At 45.2% G+C, this 21,517-nt stretch overlaps 1 protein-coding gene across 10 annotated transcripts in view; it reads left to right on the forward strand.

Moving 5' to 3' along the window:
- LOC130295729 (putative N-acetylated-alpha-linked acidic dipeptidase) overlaps positions 1–21,517 on the forward strand; it is a 115,703-nt gene that overhangs the window by 72,837 nt on the left and 21,349 nt on the right. For all 10 annotated transcript variants that reach the window (XR_008848974.1, XM_056546779.1, XM_056546777.1 and 7 more), the window contains 3 exons: positions 3,601–3,701; positions 10,964–11,054; positions 20,215–20,467. Coding sequence is in view for 9 of the 10 variants with exons in the window: in XM_056546779.1 (XP_056402754.1) it covers positions 3,601–3,701; positions 10,964–11,054; positions 20,215–20,467 (445 nt within the window). In the remaining variant the exon portion in view is untranslated. The remainder of the gene's footprint in view (positions 1–3,600; positions 3,702–10,963; positions 11,055–20,214; positions 20,468–21,517) is intronic.

Here is a 21,517-nt window from a genome sequence, read left to right on the forward strand (position 1 = left end):
AATTGTTTGCACTCTGAAGATATTAGTGAATTGTTTACAGCCTGGAGACAATTCTGCTGGGACAGTGCAATTGCTATATATTCAATCATACATAGAGCACTCTCCCGTTATCATTGTGGGTGATAGCTGTGAGACACTGCTTATGCATGTACTAATACCTGTAAGGAGAGAGATGGCGGCCGTTTAGATAGAGTTTGTGTATTTGTTATATTTTAACAAATACTAATCAGTGCAGGACATATATATACACCTATTCATATTTCCCACAGAGAGTTGTGATTGGTTGGAACCATCTGGCCAATCACAGCTCTCTGCGGGAAATATGAATATGTGTATATATACGGCAGTGCAGGGATCCATAGAAGAGCGACCGGGCGCATCTTTACATTATACAGGAGGATCGCAACTAGTGTCAGAAGTGACACGGGCGATCTGTCGGGTACTACTACTCACATCATGGAACAGCGTGTTCCATGCTTGGAGTAGTAGTACTACCTAAAAAAATTAAAAAAAAGAAAAAAGTGAAACACACACACTACATTTTTATTATTGTCGACTACATTTTTAGTGCCCTGCCCGCCCACATAAATTGATCCCTGTTTAAAAATTAATTAAAATTTCGTTATAATAAAGATACATTTCGTTAAATAAAAAAAATTTCCATCACTACTGTATCTTTTTTAATATATTTTTTTTAATGGTACCCTACAAAATTTTTGTAAAAAAGGTATCTCCATCACTTTTTGGGATTGCTAAAGTTCATATTTTCTCAGTTATTGCCTCCTAAATGGACCATTCTAATAACAGATGCAAAGGGATGCCATTTAGAGGCATCCATTTGCATCAGGTTTCCATCCGTTATAACTGCTGATCGCATCGGGTCTCAGAAGTGAGACCCGATGCGATCAATCCCTTATTCCCTGTACTACTACCCCCAACATGGAACATACTCTGTTCTATGATGGGAGTAGTAGTACATACACTAATGTAGCCTCTCCAGCCACCTGCAGAAAACGCAGCAGGGGAACTACTACTCCCATCATGGAAAGAAGTCTGTTCCATGATGAGAGTAGTTGTATACCTGGCTGCGGGAGTCTGCCGACGGCTGTTACTAGTGTATGAAAAACTGATGCAAATGGTTGCCACTAAATGGCATCCCTTTGCATCAGTTTGCATCCGTTATTAGAATGTTCCATTTAGGAGGCAATAACTGAGAAAATATGAACTTTAGCGATCAAATTTAGTTTGTGTGTGTTTTTCACTTATTTATTTTTTAGGTAGTACTACTACTCCCAGCATGGAACACACTGTTCCATGATGGGAGTAGTAGTAACTGTACTAATTGACAGATCGCCCGTGTCCCTCCTGACACCCGTTGCAATCCTCCTGTATAATGTATAGATGCAGCGGCAGCTCTTCTATGGCCCCCTGCACTGCCTTATATATACACCTATTCATATTCAACGCAGAGAGCTGTGATTGGCCAGATGGTTCCAGACAATCACAACTCTCTGCGGGAAATATGAATAGGTGTATATATACGGCATATACTCATACTACAGTGGGACCAGAGAAGAGTGTCCGGCCACCCGCATCTATACATTATACAGGACGATCGCATGGGGTGTTAGAAGTGATGCTCGCTGCGATCTGTCTATTAATGCAGGTACCACAGCTCCCAGCATGGAGCAGAGTGTGCTCCATGTTGGGAGCAGTAGAACCTGCAGTTGAGGACAGATCACAGCAAGTGTCACTCCTGACACCCGCTGCGATCGTCCTTTCTATTGCAGAGATGCGAGCACAGGAGAAAGCTGCTCGCATCTATACATTATACAGGATGATTGCAGGGGAGTCTCTAATGAAGAAATTCGTTATTTAGAATTGAGTCGAAGTTCGGATTTGGTCCGAATAGAATTTTTCATGAAATTCGGAACAAATTCGACTATGTCAGATTTGATTCACTCATCTCTATTTCACACCACAAATTTACTGGGATTTACCAGGATGCTTATTAGTGAAACGCTGAGAAGCATAATACACTGCAATACAGAAGCAATAGGGCACTTAACAGAGTGTTTGCGGAAAAAATTCAAGAAAAATGGTTATTGTGAAGAGAATGTTTTAAAATGTGAAAAGAAAGAAAAAAAACAACTAAATAACTGGGAATCTGTGTCTTCAGTTCTTAGCAGCCGTAATCTGTATTCATGACCTTTAGTTTTTGTTGAGGATTCACAGCATGAAAATACTGAGCTAAATGGCACATTTCACTAACATGGACTTTGGAATGATCTCTAACTGAGATGATCGATCAGTAATGACCATGATTAACCTGGACGGCAAAGCCTCACCCAGAGGGTCCCAACAGAGATCTCTACTGTTTATTATATAATGGGTCATTAGGATCTTGTAAATCTTAATATTTCATCAGTTGTTTAAAGGGCACAAAACATTATTTACTGTATCTCTTCTGCTGTTGTCCATACAAAGGGTGGGCAGGGGAGGTAACCATTAAAATATCCCAATCCTCAAATTGGACATTTGTAAAACCATTTGCTCTTCATGTAAAAGGGGTATGAGCTTTCAAGACTACTGACTCCTGAGAAGGCTCATACAGTGACTTATTAAGACTGTGTAGACATTTTGCAATTTTGACTCTCTTTCTTTCATGTTTCTTGTTTTTGTATACTTGTATGTCTACTTAAAAGGTCTGCTAATACAATCTACAGGAAATAGGAAGGACGAGACTGGTCTAGGAGGCGCTGCTCAAGGTAGGTCGCAGATTGAAGACACAGGCCAGCACAGGAAAAATAATAATTTTACTTCTGGCAATTCAGACAATGCGTTTCGGCACGCTAACAGTGCCTTCTTCAGGTCCAACAATATATAGCAATCCTGTGACGATCTTTAGCTTAGGGATGCTGTTAGGGAATCCTGTATGTGCGGTGTGCTGGCATGGCCAATGCGAAACACGTTGTCCGAATTGCCAGAAATAAAATATTTTTCCTGTGCTGGCCTGTGTCTTCAATCTGTGACCTACCTTGAGCAGCCACTCCCAGACCGTTTTTTTTTCCTTCCTATTTCCTGTGCATCCATACTGGTTCCCTAAGGGAGTCCGGTACCGGCCTGAGTGCAGCAGCTCATTTTCTACTCCAACTTTGCCTCACCACATACTATCAGGATATTTTGACTCGCAAGAACCGTGTATCAGGGTACTCTACAGGTTAGTATATCACTTAGAAGTGGTGGAGGGCTCATACCAGGTTGATATACGATACAAAAAGGGAGCGCCCCGTGTTTCTGTTTTTCTCCCTCACAAGATTGCTAATACAATCTAGAATTCCTAGGAAGGTGGTGTGTGGATGGGAAGTAAACAATGCCCAGTATGTTATCTGCTTAATTTGTATGACATGAAGGTCTTGATTATGTATTATAGAACTAGAGGGCCATTACAAGTTGGGCCTAGAAGGCATATTTTGGGGTCATACTGGATTAACCAATTCCTTCATACCTTGCCTATACCTGTACATGTTGCCTGCTAGACACAATATGAAACAAAACAAAATTCAACATTATCCCAAAGAATTGTCTTTTTCTACACAGATAGAAAACCCTAATCCAGAGGAGGTACGGGCAGGACGTAGGTCTGTGTATGACACATGGGTGAAGAATCAGCCATCGTCGCATGATCCAAACATTCCACGGTATGCCTTATGGTAGCTAAGCATCTTAAAAAGAACACAAAATATGAGAAATGTGGTCATGTAATGTCATTGCATGCTTCTGTTTGATTATGATTATATAGATTTACCAGGGCTCGGGTCGTCTAACAGTGATTTGGACCCTCAAGACATTATACATCACATGTACTTACCAACTACTGAAGCCATGATACACTTAGGTTGACACATTGGATATGTAGCATTCATCACTTACTTTTGTGGAGCCTTGCACTTAAACTTCATGAAGTGATCTGAGATGTGGAGTCATGAGCCCTTGGGCACTGCCCTGATTCCTAGATAGTCAGTTCACCTATGTAAAATAGTTTACAGTAGAGAATTACATTGTATTAATCCAGATGTTTCTGGATAAAAATAAAATGCCTAGTTTTCTAGTGATACTAAGTGGTTTATTACTTCCAGTTCTTCTAAAAGCCTTTTCATCAACATATATAAGGGCATCCTTCTGCACACAGCATGTAGAAAAATAAACTGGTAATACCTCTTTAACCTACTGCAGAAACACATTTGCAGATATTAATCAACTCTTATGGCTTCTTACAATGCATAAAAATACAAGAAAATTCACATAAACCTGTTGATATAAAAACAAACCCTAAAACTTCTCTCCCTGCCTACTTGCCCAGTCACCCTAAACGGTGAGTCAACAACTTGGAGCCGGTCCCTTCCTGCGCTAAAGTGCAGTGGTGTAAAAATAATAAACATAGTCGTCACAGGCCAGAAACAGAAACCTACTAGACAATACAAATACTAACAGGGCAGAATATAAACTCACAAACACAACAGAATATATTGAATTAACAAACAGTTCACTAAACCAGATATCAGATAAATGGCAGATATGATAAAATTAACAAGACTAGGCATGATAGGAGTATACAGCAGAATCCAGGAGATGAAGGGGATAGCGGAAGAACTGAGAGCCAAGACACTAAACTTAACAGGTAAGTTACTAAGAACTATCACAAGCAGGTACAAGTACAAAGGATCGGATCAACCAAACAAACAGGATATAAATATAAGACACTGTTCACACTGGGACACAGAACCAGGATACCAAACAGGAATATAAAATACAGAACACAGGGAACAAGCAAGAATCAGACATAGTGTGAACACCGACAAATCTGAACAGACATAATACTAAAACCTAATATAACACAGACTAAAATCAACAATAAACAAGACTATTTAACCATGGCTAAAACTCAGGTGATATCATAGGATAAATACAAGGTGCATGCTCAAGCAAACTTGGAAGTGTATTGCACAAACAGACATACTCAATAACCAGCCCAGACTGCAGAGAAGTCTGGCTTAAAATAGACACACCCTAGTTCCTATGCAGAGCATTAGCTATTCCCTATCCAGGTGGAATAGCCAACTGCTCTGAACAAACTAGTGTGTGAATACAAAACTAAACAGAAAAATGCAAAAACAAATAAACAGACATTACACCTGGAATACAAAATATTGAGATGAAGATCGCTTTTAATCTAAAGGATGGTGAAACTTAAGGTAGCCAGATCAAAGTAGGCTGATGGTTAAAAATCCATTGAACAAACAATCAACTGATGAACTATGGTTTCTCAAATGCAGCTATAGTGTATACATTTTAGTCTATATTGGCTGTTAAAGATGCTCAAACTGGCCATACAAGGTCAATAACATTGTCCGGAGGCCAAAATCTTTCTGGCAATAATTTGGGGAACGAAAAAACATTCGTCCAACAATTGCCCGAAAATTTTCAACATGTCCAATTTCTTTTCAGCTAAAACCATTGTTCTTTGTTACATTTTACCTGTTGAATGATCGTTTTAGGTAAAATTGTCCACTTTCAATAACCTTAAAGGGGTACTCCACTGAAAAACATTTTTTGTTAAATCAACTGGTGCCAGAAAGTTAAACAGATTTGTAAATTACTTCTATTAAAAAATCGTAATCCTTCCAGTATTTATCAGCTGCTGTTATGATCCAAAGGAATTTATTTTCTTTTTGAATTTCCTTTCTGCTTGACCACAGTGCTCTCTGCTGATACCTCTGTCCATTTTAGGAACTGTCCAGAGCAGGAGAGTTTTTCTATGGGGATTTGCTCCTACTCTGTACAGTTCCTAGAATGGATAGAAGTGTCAGCAGAGAGCACTGTGGTCAGGCAGAAAGGAAATTCAAAATGAAAATAACTTCCTGTGTATAACAGCAGGATTAAGATTTTTTAATAGAAGTCATTTACAACTGTGTTTAACTTTCTGGCACCAGTTGATAAAAAAAAAAATGTTTTCCAGTGGAGTACCCCTTTAAAGAGTACCTGTTACCAAACTAAACTTTGAATATATTGTTCTTGTTACGCCTAGCGCTCCGGGTCCCCGCTCCTCCCCGGAGCGCGTACGGCGTCTCTCTCTCCGCAGCGCCCCGGTCGGTCCCGCTGACCAGGAGCGCTGCACTGTCATGGCCGTCGGGGATGCGATTCGCACAGTGGGACGCGCCCGCTCGCGAATCGCATCCAAGGTCACTTACCCGTTCCCGTCCCCTGCTGTCATGTGCTGGCGCGCGCGGCTCCGCTCTCTAGGGCGCGCGCGCGCCAGCTCCCTGAGACTTAAAGGGCCAGTGCACCAATGATTGGTGCCTGGCCCAATTAGCTTAATTGGCTTCCATCTGCTCCCTGCCTTTATCTGACCTCCTCCCATGCACTCCCTTGCCGGATCTTGTTGCCTTGTGCCAGTGAAAGCGTTTTGTGTGTCCAAAGCCTGTGTACCTGAACTTCTGCTATCACCCTGACTACGAACCTTGCCGCCTGCCCCCGACCTTCTGCTACGTCTGACCTTGCCTCTGTCTACTCCCTTGTACCTCGCCTATCTTCAGTATCTTCAGCAGCCAGAGAGGTGAGCCGTTGCTAGTGGATACGACCTGGTCACTACCGCCGCAGCAAGACCATCCCGCTTTGCGGCGGGCTCTGGTGAAAACCAGTAGTGACTTAGAACCGGTCCACTAGCACGGTCCACGCCAATCCCTCTCTGGCACAGAGGATCCACCTCCTGCCAGCCGGCATCGTGACAGTAGATCCGGCCATGGATCCCGCTGAAGTTCCTCTGCCTGTTGTCGCCGACCTCCCCACACTGGTCGCCCAGCAAGCCCGACAGATTGCCCAACAAGATCACCAGCTGTCGTACTTGACCACCATGACACAGCAACTCCAGTCGCAGCTACAGCAGCTTCAGTCTCAGCTACAGCAGCAGCAATCATCTCCGCCGCCAGCTCCTGCACCTCCTCCGCAGCGAGTGGCCACTCCTAGCCTCCGCCTGTCCTTGCCGGATAAATTTGATGGGGACTCTAAGTTTTGCCGTGGCTTTCTTTCCCAATGTTCCCTGCACTTGGAGATGATGTCGGACCAGTTTCCTACTGAAAGGTCTAAGGTGGCTTTCGTAGTCAGCCTTCTGTCTGGAAAAGCCCTGTCATGGGCCACACCGCTCTGGGACCGCAATGACCCCGTCACTGCCTCTGTACACTCCTTCTTCTCGGAAATTCGAAGTGTCTTTGAGGAACCTGCCCGAGCCTCTTCTGCTGAGACTGCCCTGCTGAACCTGGTCCAGGGTAATTCTTCCGTTGGCGAGTACGCCATACAATTCCGTACTCTTGCTTCTGAACTTCCCTGGAATAACGAGGCCCTCTGCGCGACCTTTAAAAAAGGCCTATCCAGCAACATTAAAGATGTTCTGGCCGCACGAGAGACTCCTGCTAATCTGCATGAACTCATTCATCTAGCCACTCGCATTGACATGCGTTTTTCTGAGAGGCATCAAGAGCTCCGCCAGGAAAAAGACTTAGATCTCTGGCCACCTCTCCCACAGTCTCCATTGCAATCTGCGCCTAGGCCTCCCGCCGAGGAAGCCATGCAAGTGGATCGGTCTCGCCTGACCCTGGAAGAGAGGAATCGCCGTAAGGAAGAGAATCTTTGTCTGTACTGTGCCAGTACCGAACATTTTTTGGTGGATTGCCCAATCCGTCCTCCACGTCTGGGAAACGCACGCTCGCACTCAGCTCTCGTGGGTGTGGCGTCTCTTGATGCTAAGTCGGCTTCTCCACGTCTCACGGTGCCTGTACGGATTTCTTCTTCAGCCAGCTCTTCCCTCTCAGCCGTGGCCTGCCTGGACTCTGGTGCCTCTGGGAATTTTATTCGGGAGTCCTTGGTGAATAAATTCCGCATCCCGGTGACCCGTCTCGTCAAGCCACTCTACATTTCCGCGGTCAACGGAGCCAGGTTGGATTGCACCGTGCGTTTCCGCACGGAGCCCCTCCTAATGTGCATCGGACCTCATCATGAGAAAATTGAGTTTTTGGTCCTCTCCAATTGCACTTCCGAAATTCTCCTTGGACTACCCTGGCTTCAACACCATTCCCCAACCCTGGATTGGTCCACAGGGGAGATCAAGAGCTGGGGTACCTCTTGCTTCAAGGACTGCCTTAAACCGGTTACCAGTACTCCCTGCCGTGACCCTGTGGTTCCTCCTGTATCCGGTCTCCCTAAGGTCGTTATGGACTCTGCCCGCCTTAAGAAGTGCCTCTCCCCCCCTCCCAGTCCAGTCAGGCAAGCCTCGGTGCCTCCTCATGGCCCTCGTCCTGGTGTCACACTGCCCCGTGCCAGGCCTCGCCCTCTGCCCTCCCTCCCCATTCCCACTCCTGCTGTACTGCCTGCCGTTGAGGAATCCCTCCATCCTTTCCCGGTGTCCTCATCCCAGGGGAGGCAGTTACCGGACAAAGAGAAGGGGAGACCTAAGGGGGGGGGTACTGTTACGCCTAGCGCTCCGGGTCCCCGCTCCTCCCCGGAGCGCGTACGGCGTCTCTCTCTCCGCAGCGCCCCGGTCGGTCCCGCTGACCAGGAGCGCTGCACTGTCATGGCCGTCGGGGATGCGATTCGCACAGTGGGACGCGCCCGCTCGCGAATCGCATCCAAGGTCACTTACCCGTTCCCGTCCCCTGCTGTCATGTGCTGGCGCGCGCGGCTCCGCTCTCTAGGGCGCGCGCGCGCCAGCTCCCTGAGACTTAAAGGGCCAGTGCACCAATGATTGGTGCCTGGCCCAATTAGCTTAATTGGCTTCCATCTGCTCCCTGCCTTTATCTGACCTCCTCCCATGCACTCCCTTGCCGGATCTTGTTGCCTTGTGCCAGTGAAAGCGTTTTGTGTGTCCAAAGCCTGTGTACCTGAACTTCTGCTATCACCCTGACTACGAACCTTGCCGCCTGCCCCCGACCTTCTGCTACGTCTGACCTTGCCTCTGTCTACTCCCTTGTACCTCGCCTATCTTCAGTATCTTCAGCAGCCAGAGAGGTGAGCCGTTGCTAGTGGATACGACCTGGTCACTACCGCCGCAGCAAGACCATCCCGCTTTGCGGCGGGCTCTGGTGAAAACCAGTAGTGACTTAGAACCGGTCCACTAGCACGGTCCACGCCAATCCCTCTCTGGCACAGAGGATCCACCTCCTGCCAGCCGGCATCGTGACAGTTCTTTATGTAATTATAAGACACTTTGCTATCTACTTGCTGTTAAAATTCTCATCCTTTATATGTTTTTAATGTGATTGAAAAAAAATGTCCACTAGGTGGCTCTGTTCTGTCCCCTGTTCAAGTCAAACAGTTAGTTTGGTATCCTCCCGGCCTGGCAGTAGAGCAAACTCAGGAAGTGCATTTGCGGGATGTTGAGGCACAGCTCTCGCAGGCTTCAGTGATATCGCGCCTGCTGGTTGGGAACGCCCACTTTCTCCTACCAGGAGCTCACACAATGTGAGAAAGGGGAAATGTATGATACAGAGCTTTTTAAAGCTCTGAACATTTTTTAAGGGCAGGGTTAGTTTAGAAAATATGTTTTGATGACAGGTACTCTTTAAGGGCTATGGGCACCTTTACATCTTGGTAGTTGAGAATGCACAATAGGCACCTGGCTATTTGGGAACCTTTGAAAAATTTCATCAAATACCTTCTCCTTGACTTGACTTTGTGCTATTAATAAACAGGATATGCTTATAACTAAAAATGTGCGATGGCCACTATTGAGTCAAGACCTTATTTGTGAAATGCTCTTTTTCCTTTGTTTATCTGTCCACTTATTTTATTATGGTTTCCAATTTTCACCTCATATCTACTTTATAATACACCATATGCGTTTACATATTTCAAGGAAGAAAGGCTATGCTAAGCAGAAGGATATCCATCTTAGGCAGTGGCTCTCTCACCACTTTTCCCAAATGGCTTTCCCCTAATTCCAATTAGGAGTCTTGGAAACTGACTGGGAATGTACACCAGAAGCAAAGAATACTATAGATAGACAGCACACTGCTCTGTACTGAAGAGGGGCAAAACCCTGAAACAGCTAAATGCAGATGGGTCTTCTTTCTCTGGTCAAGCTACAATTCCAGTCAGTTTCCAAGACTGACTAGCTGGAATGAAACACTGACATTAAGGGAAAGCCACTTGGAAAAATGGTGTAAGAGCAGATTTGCATATTCTTTCTTCTCTGAATTCCCAGTGGAGCATAACTGGCCAATAAGTCTCCACACGTCTTTATAATGCTCTCCTCCAGGAGAAACATTTTCCCTTTTGTTCTGCATATTTTAAGTTACACTTATTGATTCGGGTGCTTCAATGTTTTTTCACACCCTAGACCCATAAAGGATGGTGTTTTTGATACTTGCTTTAAAGGGGTATTCCAGGAAAAAACTTTTTTTTTTATAATCAACTGGCTCCAGAAAGTTAAACAGATTTGTAAATTACTTCTATTAAAAAATCTTAATCCTTCCTACAATTATCAGCTGCTGAAGTTGACTTGTTCTTGACAGTCTCTGCTTGTCTCGGGAACTGCATTGAGTAGAAGAGGTTTGCTATGGGGATTTGCTTCTACTCTGGACAGTTCCTGAGATAGGTGTCATCAAAGAGAACTTAGACAGAAAATAACAACTCAACTTCAGCAGCTCATAAGTACTGAAAGGATTAAGATTTTTTTTATAGAAGTAATTTACAAATGGGTTTAACTTTCTGGAGCCAGTTGATATATATAAAAAAAGTTTTTTCCTGGATAACCCCTTTAACATGTGACCCGGGTATATATTAGAACTACATACCTACATGGCTTGCATGCCCAACATTTGAACTTTCTATTGTTTATTTACTATAATAAATAGATTTTAGGAAATAAACATTATTATAGATATTTCACATTTTTTTCTTGGTTTTACAGTGTTGGGGAGTTAGGGTCAGGAAGTGACTATGCACCATTTCTGCAAATTATTGGAGTATCCGCAGCAGATCTCAGCTACAGACATGACCAGGTACTGTGCCAAGACATGCATACTAAAGCTATCTTTTTTATGCAAAGTCAAGGCAGAAACTATAAAATTAATGTATGTAATTTATGGAACTTCATCAACCCATTGTTTTTATTTGTTAATATCTATTCTAACCAGGATTCATTTTTTTTGTCTGTTTTTAGTTTATAATTTTATATTAGAACTTTTTTTTTTTTTTACATGATTTTGGGGACGCCCATCTTGTTTAAAGGGGTTGCCCAGACAGAATTCACTAAAAAGACCCAAGTAAAGCACTCGGGCATCTCAGGTGCTACCATACAAATTAAAGGAATGCGTGCCGTCCACCACACACGCTCCTCAATGAGAGCCAGGGTCCCGTTCTGGATATTGTGGGGGTCCCAGTGGTCGGACCCCCGCAATCTGCAACTTATTCCCTATCCACAAGTTCATTTTGACTGGACAACCTCTTTAAGCTGCTACAAGAGAAAAAATAATTTGTGTATTTGAAATATGCAGATAGGGGAAGGTTTTGCCGAGTGGTTCATTTTACCTATTGTCAAAGGTAGATCCTCTGCCTTCAGTTTATAATGTAGGCCATACCTAATATTTTAATCATGCTTCTGAAGGAAACTGTTGTTCATGCCTTATAAATGGAATATTCTTAACTGATTTGTTTGTGATTTTTTTTTTTTACAAAATACATAGGGCATATTTACTAGAATAGGGGTTGAAGTACTCTAGGGGAGTACAAAAAATCAAGTAGACTTACCTTTTTTCATATGCTTCATTAGCCGTAATGGAATGTATATGGATTTATTGTCACTTGCAGGATAAAGTCACATAGCTTATTTGGCTTATTTGTCTTGTCGGTATTGACCCAATAAAGAAGAAGCTGTTTTTACCTGCAAACCAGTGCTGGACCGTTTTCTTTCTTTGTAAAGTCACATAGCGGTCAGCCTACAGATTTTTCATGAAATGTTCTCAATGCCTGCTGAGATACAACATAGACACACTTAAATCCCAAGCCATGTGTCAAATATATTACAACATAACAATATAAATTACATAAGTCAACACTAAAATATAACCATTAAGTTTACATACTAAAAATGTTCCTAAAAATTAAAAGAAATCACACCTATTATTAAATCCCAAGGATCAGAGGAATGTTTGCTTTTCCTGACGAATGGTAAATACACTTTTTGTAATTCTGTTAAAAATAGGGACCTCAGATCACTTACTTAATTATAAATAATCAACCTAGGATATGCTTTTCGTTTACTTAAAGAAATATGTTATCAGAATCTTCAACAATAAGCGGATTGTCTTCATATGATACTGTACAAAATCCTTTATATGAGGTGTATACTGTACAATGCTGGACAAGATATATAGCTGATGCTTTCAGGGATGTGGAAATTGTATCGCCCGATGCCCGGGACATGCAGTTCTGGGCAGGAAATTCTTCAGACATTTAGCCCTGCTTCGGGCAAGCAGGGCTAAATGCCTGAGGAATTCACTTATAGCGGGGCAATACATTTTGCCCTGTAACTAATCTCCTATAGACTGCAGCTGTGTGCTGCAGTCTATAGCGAGCCGCACAGGACGACAGCCTCACGGCGTAGGTGCGTGTGATGCATCACTCGTCATGCACACCTCCGTCCAGACCGAGGATGCGGTCCAGTAACAACAGTGACCGCCGAAGACCCTGAGCCTGCTGGAGAGCACATTGGGTCGTAGGACAGGTAGCAGGGGATCAGATAGGAAGGGAGGTTTGGTAAATAATGTGGTACAGGAGAGGAGAGGGGGGTTGGGCTGAAATATAATGACACGGAGGGCATCAGAGTGGGGGTATAATGACACAGGAGTCATCAGAGGGGGGAGGGGTATAATGACACAGGGAGCATTAGGGAGGGGGGGAAGAATATAATGGAACATGGAGCTTAAGAGGGGGGGGGATATAATGGCACAGGGGCATAAGAAGGGGGAATATCTCTATGGGATACATGGGGGGGGGGGGGTGGAGGGAGGGCGTGTCGGCTGCCACGCCATGCGGACAAAGCCCCTTCCTGCATGTCCCCTTACAAGGGACTGTAGGGAGGGGTTTCCCAGTCAGAATAAGTTATTTTGCACTGCAGTATTCGTTTAATGGGGCGGACTTACTTATCAGGGGTCCTGGCCACCTAATCGGGTGACATACTGGTCCTGCCTATCAAGTTTTTATTAATAAAGACCTTATTTCCAGACTATTTTGGTTACAATTATTTTGTATCAGGACAAGTGGATCGTTATGAGGGACAAGTAGATTCTGCTCCGTTTTAGTCCCTTGGACAAGTTTTTTTATTTTTTTATTTCCACACCCCTGAGCTTTTATTATATGGTCAGGGAGAGAGGAAAAACTTTATATATTCATTCATGTCATACAATAATACCATCAATCTAAATATCGGGTTTACAACAAATTTTGAGGGTGATCGTAGTTACTAGGGATGAGCGAATCAAATCTGACGAATCCAAATTCGTTACGATTTTCAGGAAAAATTTGCTTTGCAACAAATGCAAATATCGCGCGAATCGCTTCATTAAACTCCATTAAGTGCGGTTCAGGCTCCAGAACATCTAAAATGGTTGATCCACATGTGAGGACATGGGGCAAGGAACTATGGGAAGGCGGCAAGGTGCGTAGGAGGGAGGACCCTGAATCACATACAGCATGCAGCCTATCAGCAGCCAGCCACCCCTGTGATGTCACAGCCCTATATAATCGGCAGCCATATTGCGGCCAGTCACTTCAGCAATCTATTGCAGAGAGAGAGGGACAGAGAGCAGTGTGTTGCACAGAAAAGCATTTTTACAGCTCAAGCCCAAATCCAGCCTAGAAGCACTGATAAGGAAGGGTGAGAGATTGAGAGAGAAAGTGCAATTGTGGGTGTAGTACACAGAGACTTTGTGCTGCAGCACTGGTGTGTACAACAAATGAAAAGCTAATAGTAGCCAGCCAGTTAGGGTGAGCAGAGCACTAAAACCGTATTGTCCTCTATTAAGTGTAACCTGTGAGTACATCTAAGTGGTGTACCATTTTGTTCCTGTTAAAGCCTTAAAGGGGTATTCTTGGCAAAAACATCTTATCCCCTATCGAAAGGATAGGGGATAAGATGTCTGCTCGCGGGGAGCCCGCCACTGGGACCCCATCCCCCCCCCCCCGCGATCTCCCTGCAGCAGCCCGCGTTCTTTGCTTAGCTCTGTCTAAAGTTTCGGAAACCACCGAGCTTCCTAGATGGGAATGTGACGTCACGCCACGCCCCCTCCATTCATGTCTATGGGATGGGGTGTTGCGGCCGTTAGTTACGCCCCCTCCCATAGAAATGAATGGAGGGGGCGTGGCGTGATGTCACATACCCGTCTCGGAAGCTCGTTAGTTTTCGAAACTTCAGACACAGCTACGCATAGAATGTAGGCTTCTGCAGGGAGATCGTGGGGGGCCCCCCGCGATCAGACATCTTATCCCCTATCCTTTCGATAGGGGATGTTTTTGCCCAGAATACCCCTTTAAGGGCCTAATTACTGTGAAAGGTCAGCCAAAAGTACACACCTGCTGCTGTTCTAGACAAATACTGTTTTAAGCATAGTGGAGCGCATTGTACTCCCCTCATAAGTGCATACCACATACGTAAATCTAAGTGGTGTACCATTTTGTTCCTGTTAAAGTCTTATGGGCCTAGTTACTGTGAAATGCCAGCCAAAAGTACACACCTGCTGCAGTTCTAGACAAATACTGTTTTAAGCATAATGGAGTGCATTGTACTCCCCTCATATTTGCATTAAGTATGTCAGGCAGAGAAGTGCCAGGATGTGCACAGACGAGTGGCAGAGGCCTAAATTCATCAGGCGCAGGCAGAGGTCACAGCAGACTAGGGATGAGTGGCAGCAGAAGTCACAGCGAGAGGCTTGAGCTCCCGGTATCAGCTAGCGGTCGTGTCTCGACCAGCAACCCATCTGCTCTGCTGTCATTGACTGGTTAACTCGGTCATTCACTTCATCACAAGTTACAGCTGACACCCCCTCAGACACAACCATCAGTTGGCATGGCCCAGAAGCAGTCCCTGTCCTCCAATTGCCTCTGTCCTATGCTGTTCCCTCAACCATAGAAGTATCCTATGCTGTGGGTTCCGCTCCACTTTTTAGTCAGGACGATCTACTAGAGGACAGTCATCAGCTACTGCCCAGCCAAGTGGCATCCCCCTCTTCCTTTGCTAGGCAAGCAAGTAGTGATGAGGAGAGTGGCGTAATAGATGGTGTTGGGAGCGTTCAGGCTTCTGAAGCACACACTGTTGAGGAACCTGAGAAGGACATCAGTGACGTGCTGACACAACTCGATGATGACAAGTCCAGAAGGGGCTTCATCATCCTCAGAAGAAGAGGGTGGCAGGTTGCCCTTGAGGCAGAAGTTGAGCCAGCAAGGTGGAAACATGCTAGGGAGTCAGCATGGTAGCAGCAGTGGGAAGTCTGGAGCCAAACATGCCCGGGGTAGACCACCTGCTTCGCGGCAGCCTACCTGCCCGGGAGGTAGTGGAACAAGGGTCCCTGGAGTCGGTGGCATTAGCAGTCAGTCAGTGCAGACTGGTGGGGCGAAAATCAGCTACTCTGCGGTGTGGCAGTTTTTCATCAAGTATCCGGAGGATGTTAACATGCAATTTGAAGAAAATATATCTTTAATCTTTTTAATTGTGAGGCCCTTTTGTCTGGTCAGGCTGCCGCCACCTCCAGCCTGTGTCATTCTGTCACCATATAGTCTCCTCTTGCTGCTGCCACCTGCAGGCTTGGTCATTCTGCCACATTTTGGTCTCCTCATGCTGGTGCCACCTCCAGGTTGTGTCATTGTGCCGCCATGTGGTCTCCTCATGCTGCTGGAACATTACATAAAAATTTTAAATAATAAATAATTAGAATTTTAATTATTTAATTTTAATTACGAATAATGCCCCTCCAGCATACCCTGTGGGCAGGGCATGGCGGTGTCACTCTGTTCTTCACATGGTTTGCCTTGGCGAACAGAGCCACACGGGAAGTAACTCCACAAAAATGGAAATGGGAACCATGGTGACTGACAACGGGACGAACATCTTGTGTGCGCTGCTTCAAGGAAGCCTGAGCCATGCGCCCTGGATAGCACTTGTATTCAATCTGGTTGTCAAGCGATTCTGAAGTGTTACCCCCATCTGCAACACATCCTAACAATGGGAAGAAAACTTTGCATGCACTTCAGCCAGTCGTACACCGCAAAGTACACCCTCCTTGAGCTGCGCCGTCAGAACAGTATCCCCAACATAGTCTGATTTGCGACGTTTCTACACGTTGGAATTCCACCCTCCATATGTTGGACCAACAGAGAAAAGCCATCACCGATTTTTTGATGATCCAAGCGGATAGGGGGACTTGGCGCCTATATCTCGAGGCCATATGAGCCCTGTGGGGGCTGAACTGGAGGAGGAGGGGGACAGTGGAGCACATTATTTTTGCATAATGGGTGGTTTTTATAGTCATCTGATAGGAGAGGAGGAGCAGGAGCAGGCTGTGGAGCTACAGGATGAGGAGGAAGACAAGACAGATGACCCAGAAACATCATGTTTATGTTAATCTATTTGAAATCTTCAATTAAAATTTTTAAAAATATCTTTAATATTTTTGATTATGAGGATCTATGGTCAGGCTTTTGCCACCTCCAGGCTTGGTTGTTCTGCCACTATATCCTCCAGGCTGTGTCATTGTGCCACCATATGGTCTCATGCAGTTGGCCCCCTAAATTAACATTTTAAAATGTAAATTTATCTAAAATCTTCAATTAAAATTTTACAAAATCTCTTTAATCTTTTATATTGTGAGGCGCTATGGTCTCGTCGGGCTGCTGCCACCTCTAGGCTCTGTCATTGTGCCGCCATGTGACTCCTTGCTATATTGGGTTTTGTGGTCATACAGTATTAGTTCAAAGTAAACGCTTTAAGCACCGGGGACATTACACTTGAGATTCTAATCAAAATCTTAAATTTAAATAAATAAAAAAATCTATGCAATCTTTTCAAGACTGAGGCCCTATGATCGTCGATGTCATATATTACCTGTGGAATTACCACAAGAATCCAATGATGCAGGTTGGAGCGATAACAATGAACCATAACTGATTAAATGAAACATTCGCACTTTCACAATCTAGGGGCTTCTGAGAGGCAGGGGCTGGAACAGGTGGTAGCTCGCCTGGCGGAGGACTGCCAGCTTGATTTTAAGATACAACTAGGAGCTTTTCCATAGTTTACACTGCAGCAATTATACACTATTGGAGCTGGAATTACGACGGCTGCTGGCACCAGACTTGCCCTCCAATGGGTCCTCAATAGAGATGAGCAAATCAAATTGGACGAATTAAATTTTAAAAAATTCACTCCTCTCTAGTCATCATCATATATTACCTCTGGAATTACCACAAGAATCCAATGAAACAGTTTGGAGCAATAACAGTGAATCATAACTGACTAAATGAAACATTCGCAGTTCCACACAGAGTAAGACAGTCAGGGGGAGGGGGCTGGGACAGGTGGTAGCTCACCTCATACCGGATCGCCAGTTCGATGCTCACCAGAAAGAGTCCTCAAAAAAGGATTTTTTAATTTTTTAATAAATTCAAATAAAATAAAATAAAAATTACATAAAAATATCTCTTTAATCTCTTCAATTGTGACCCCATATGGTCTCCCGATCCTGCTGCCACATCCAGACGCTCTGTGGCAGTGATTCTAATAGCAATGTCTGTAATCTGCATTTCATACTGAATAACAGTATTATTTCACTAACACAGCACACTCCCTATGCGTGTTACGACAAGGCAAAGTGTTCTACACCCCTTTTGAGGCTCTCTGTAGGCCAGAAATATCTGTTTATAATTGAGATTCACCACAAATAAATTCGGACTGAACCAAAAATGTGCTCATCTCTAGTAGTTACCAACCACCATATGTGAAGCAGTCATTCCTCTACGATTTCTGCAATGGTGGAGCATTTATAGTGATTACAGACAGTTTTTTGAACAAGCACTTGAGCTCATGGATTGATCAAGCACTAGAGGCTATGACCTAGGGTATATCACTATCATTTACTATGGCAATAGATCAAGATCAATTTTGTTTTCTTGTATCCCTAAAAGGCCTTACTGTAATTGCACGCATACCGGACCATCTGTACAGATCAATACTATATACTGTGTCTAATATAATTTTTGGCAGATCTTATTTTATTGTCCCTGCAACTTTTATTATATTAAAAAGGTACTCTGCCCCATGTTTCGAGGCCCCGAGAACATATTTTTTTCTGTAAATACAGACAAGGCATATCATAGGTTGATAAATATATACAAGAAGTACATACTGAAGATCTGAGGCCCCTATTGTATCAAAGAGTTTTTATTTTTCAGATAGAATGAAAAAAAATACTGTAGACAGTAAGCTGTTACAGGTTGAAATTGCTTGACTAATCTGGGCACTAGGACCCTTGAGATTGAATGATAGGAACAGTTTTTATTTCTATATATTTGCACATCTAGTATTTAACCCTTGGGTGATGCTTTGTATCTAATTGCTTATAATTTACCAAATAATCTTAAAGTGTGATGTATTTGACTCATAGCTGGTGATTTAAGTGGGAATGCACTGTATCACAGAAGGTCTTGAGAAAATGTCTAAGCGATGCAAAACAGAAGGTTGTGTACTGTGTTTGTGTTCTGGCTTCGTACCTGCATGAACATGTTGTAATAAAGAAGGATTACTACCGTATATACTCGAGTATAAGCCGACCCGAGTATAAGCCGAGACCCCTAATTTCAACCCAAAATCCCAGGAAAAGTTATTGACTCGAGTATAAGCCTAGGGTGGGAAATACATCATCCCCCCCTGTCATCATCCAGACCCGTCATTAACATCCTCATCATCATCCCCTTATCATCCCACACATCCCCCCTTCATCATCCCCTTGTCAACATCCCACACATCCCCCCTTCATCATCCCCTTATCATCCCACACATCCCCCCTTCATCATCCCCTTATCATCCCACACATCCCCCCCTTCATCATCCCCTTGTCATCATCCCACACATCCCCCCTTCATCATCCCCTTGTCATCATCCCACACATCCCCCCTTCATCATCCCACCCCCCCCCCCCTTCATCATCCTCTTCTCATCATTCGCCCTCAGTGTTCTTCAACCTGCGGACCTCCAGAGGTTTCAAAACTACAACTCCCAGCAAGCCCGGGCAGCCATCGGCTGTCCGGGCTTGCTGGGAGTTGTAGTTTTGAAACCTCCGAAGGTCCGCAGGTTGAAGACCACTGCGGCCTTCGACATCATCCAGCCCCCTCTCACCCCCTTTAGTTCTGAGTACTCACCTCCGCTCGGCGCTGGTCCGGTCCTGCAGGGCTGTCCGGAGAGGAGGTGGTCCGGTGGGATAGTGGTTCCGGGCTGCTATCTTCACCGGGGGCGCCTCTTCTCCGCGCTTCCGGCCCGGAATAGAGGCGTTGCCTTGACAATGACGCAGAAGTACGTTGGCAATGAACGCACCTCTGCGTCGTTGTCAAGGCAACGTGACTATTCTGAGGCCGGGCCCGAAGCGCTTAGAAGAGGCCTCCCCGGTGAAGATAGCAGCCCGGAACCACTATCCCACCGGACCACCTCCTCACCGGACAGTCCTGCAGGACCGGACCAGCGCCGAGCGGAGGTGAGTACTGTACAGAACTAAAGGGGGGTGAGAGGGGGCTGGATGATGTCGAAGGCCGCAGTGGTCTTCAACCTGCGGACCTCCGGAGGTTTCAAAACTACAACTCCCAGCAAGCCCGGACAGCCGATGGCTGCCCGGGCTTGCTGGGAGTTGTAGTTTTGAAACCTCTGGAGGTCCGCAGGTTGAAGACCACTGCGGGTGGGGGAGTTCACTCGAGTATAAGCCGAGGGGGGTGTTTTCAGCACGAAAAATCGTGCTGAAAAACTCGGCTTATACTCGAGTATATACGGTACTTTTAAATGGGGGAATGGGATTTTTCTCTACATTCCATACCATATCTTATGATACATGGGGTTTGGCCACCATACACTTAATATGTTTTCTGATTGTTCTCAAACATTTAGCACGTTTCTATTTTTTTCAGAAGTATTCCATCGCTTCATACCCCATGTATCATTCTGTGTATGAAACAGTGGATCTTGTCTCTCGTCTTATGGACCGAGGTTTTTACTATCATCAAGCTGTAGCGAGGCTGTGGGGTGAAATGGCCCTGCGTCTAGCAGATGATGTTATCCTATATTTTGACTGTGTGTCATATGCAGAGACACTGAAAACAGTAGTCAATGACGTGCAAAACTCATATGGTGCTAAGTTTCTGGAACATAACATCACCCTGAGTAAGTAAGAAAAGATCTCAGTTAGATCTAAATATTCTCAATGATTGTAGAAGATTCCGGTGCTAAGTAATGTATCAGCAGGAGAGAAGGTAAATGTCTGATTGCAAGGGGTCTGACCACGGGGACCCTCCCGCGATCTCCCGTACGGGGCCCTGACTTGGCCCTGGCTGAGCTGCTGTGTGAAATGTTTCGCACACAGCAGGTCAGCTGTTGCTGTGTCTCCATCTCTTCCATAGAGATGAATGGAGGGGGTGTGTTTAGACAAGCTAGGAACAGAACACGCTCTAGCAGCGTCTGGGCCCCAGCGGTCGGGACTAGGGATCGACCGATTATCAGTTTGGCCGATATTATCGGCCGATATTCACGATTTTGGGCGTTATCGGTATCGGCAATTACCTTGCCGATAATCCGACAATGCATCGCCCCCCCGCCCCGCCCCCACCACGCCGCACCCCCACCGCGCCGCACCCCCCACTGCACAGCGACCGCCCCCCTCACCGACCCACCCCACCGCACCGCGTTGCACCACCGCACCGCGGGCTCCTGCTGCGTCCTGCGTTACACTGTGCGCAATGACGAGTGACGTCCTCAATGCGACGTCACCGTCAGTGCGCACAGTGACAGCTCAGGAGGACGCCACCGATGGGGGGGTGTGATGGGGGGCGCTTGCGGTGGCAGTGATAGGACTCAGGAGGACCCCCAGACAGGCAGGGGGAGAGAAGTGGGTGGTGGCGGCGGCCTATGGCACCGCAAAAGCCGCTGCAGTTGATTGATATAAAGCGCCCGCTTTAAATCAATGATCTGCAGCGGTGTCACGGGGGGGGGGGGGAGGGATAAATAGCCGATAACTTATACCGGAATATCGGTATAAGTTATCGGCTATCGGCCCTAACCTCCACAGATTATCGGTATCGGCCCTAAAAAATCGATATCTGTTGATCCCTAGTCAGGACCCCCTTGATCAGAATAGGAGTTGTATATGGAAATAAGAAAACAATATAAGGGCTGACTAGATGGACCAGATGGTACTTATTTGCAGCCAACTGGTTA

Source organism: Hyla sarda, chromosome 11, assembly GCF_029499605.1.
Source record: "Hyla sarda isolate aHylSar1 chromosome 11, aHylSar1.hap1, whole genome shotgun sequence".
NCBI lineage: Eukaryota > Metazoa > Chordata > Amphibia > Anura > Hylidae > Hyla > Hyla sarda.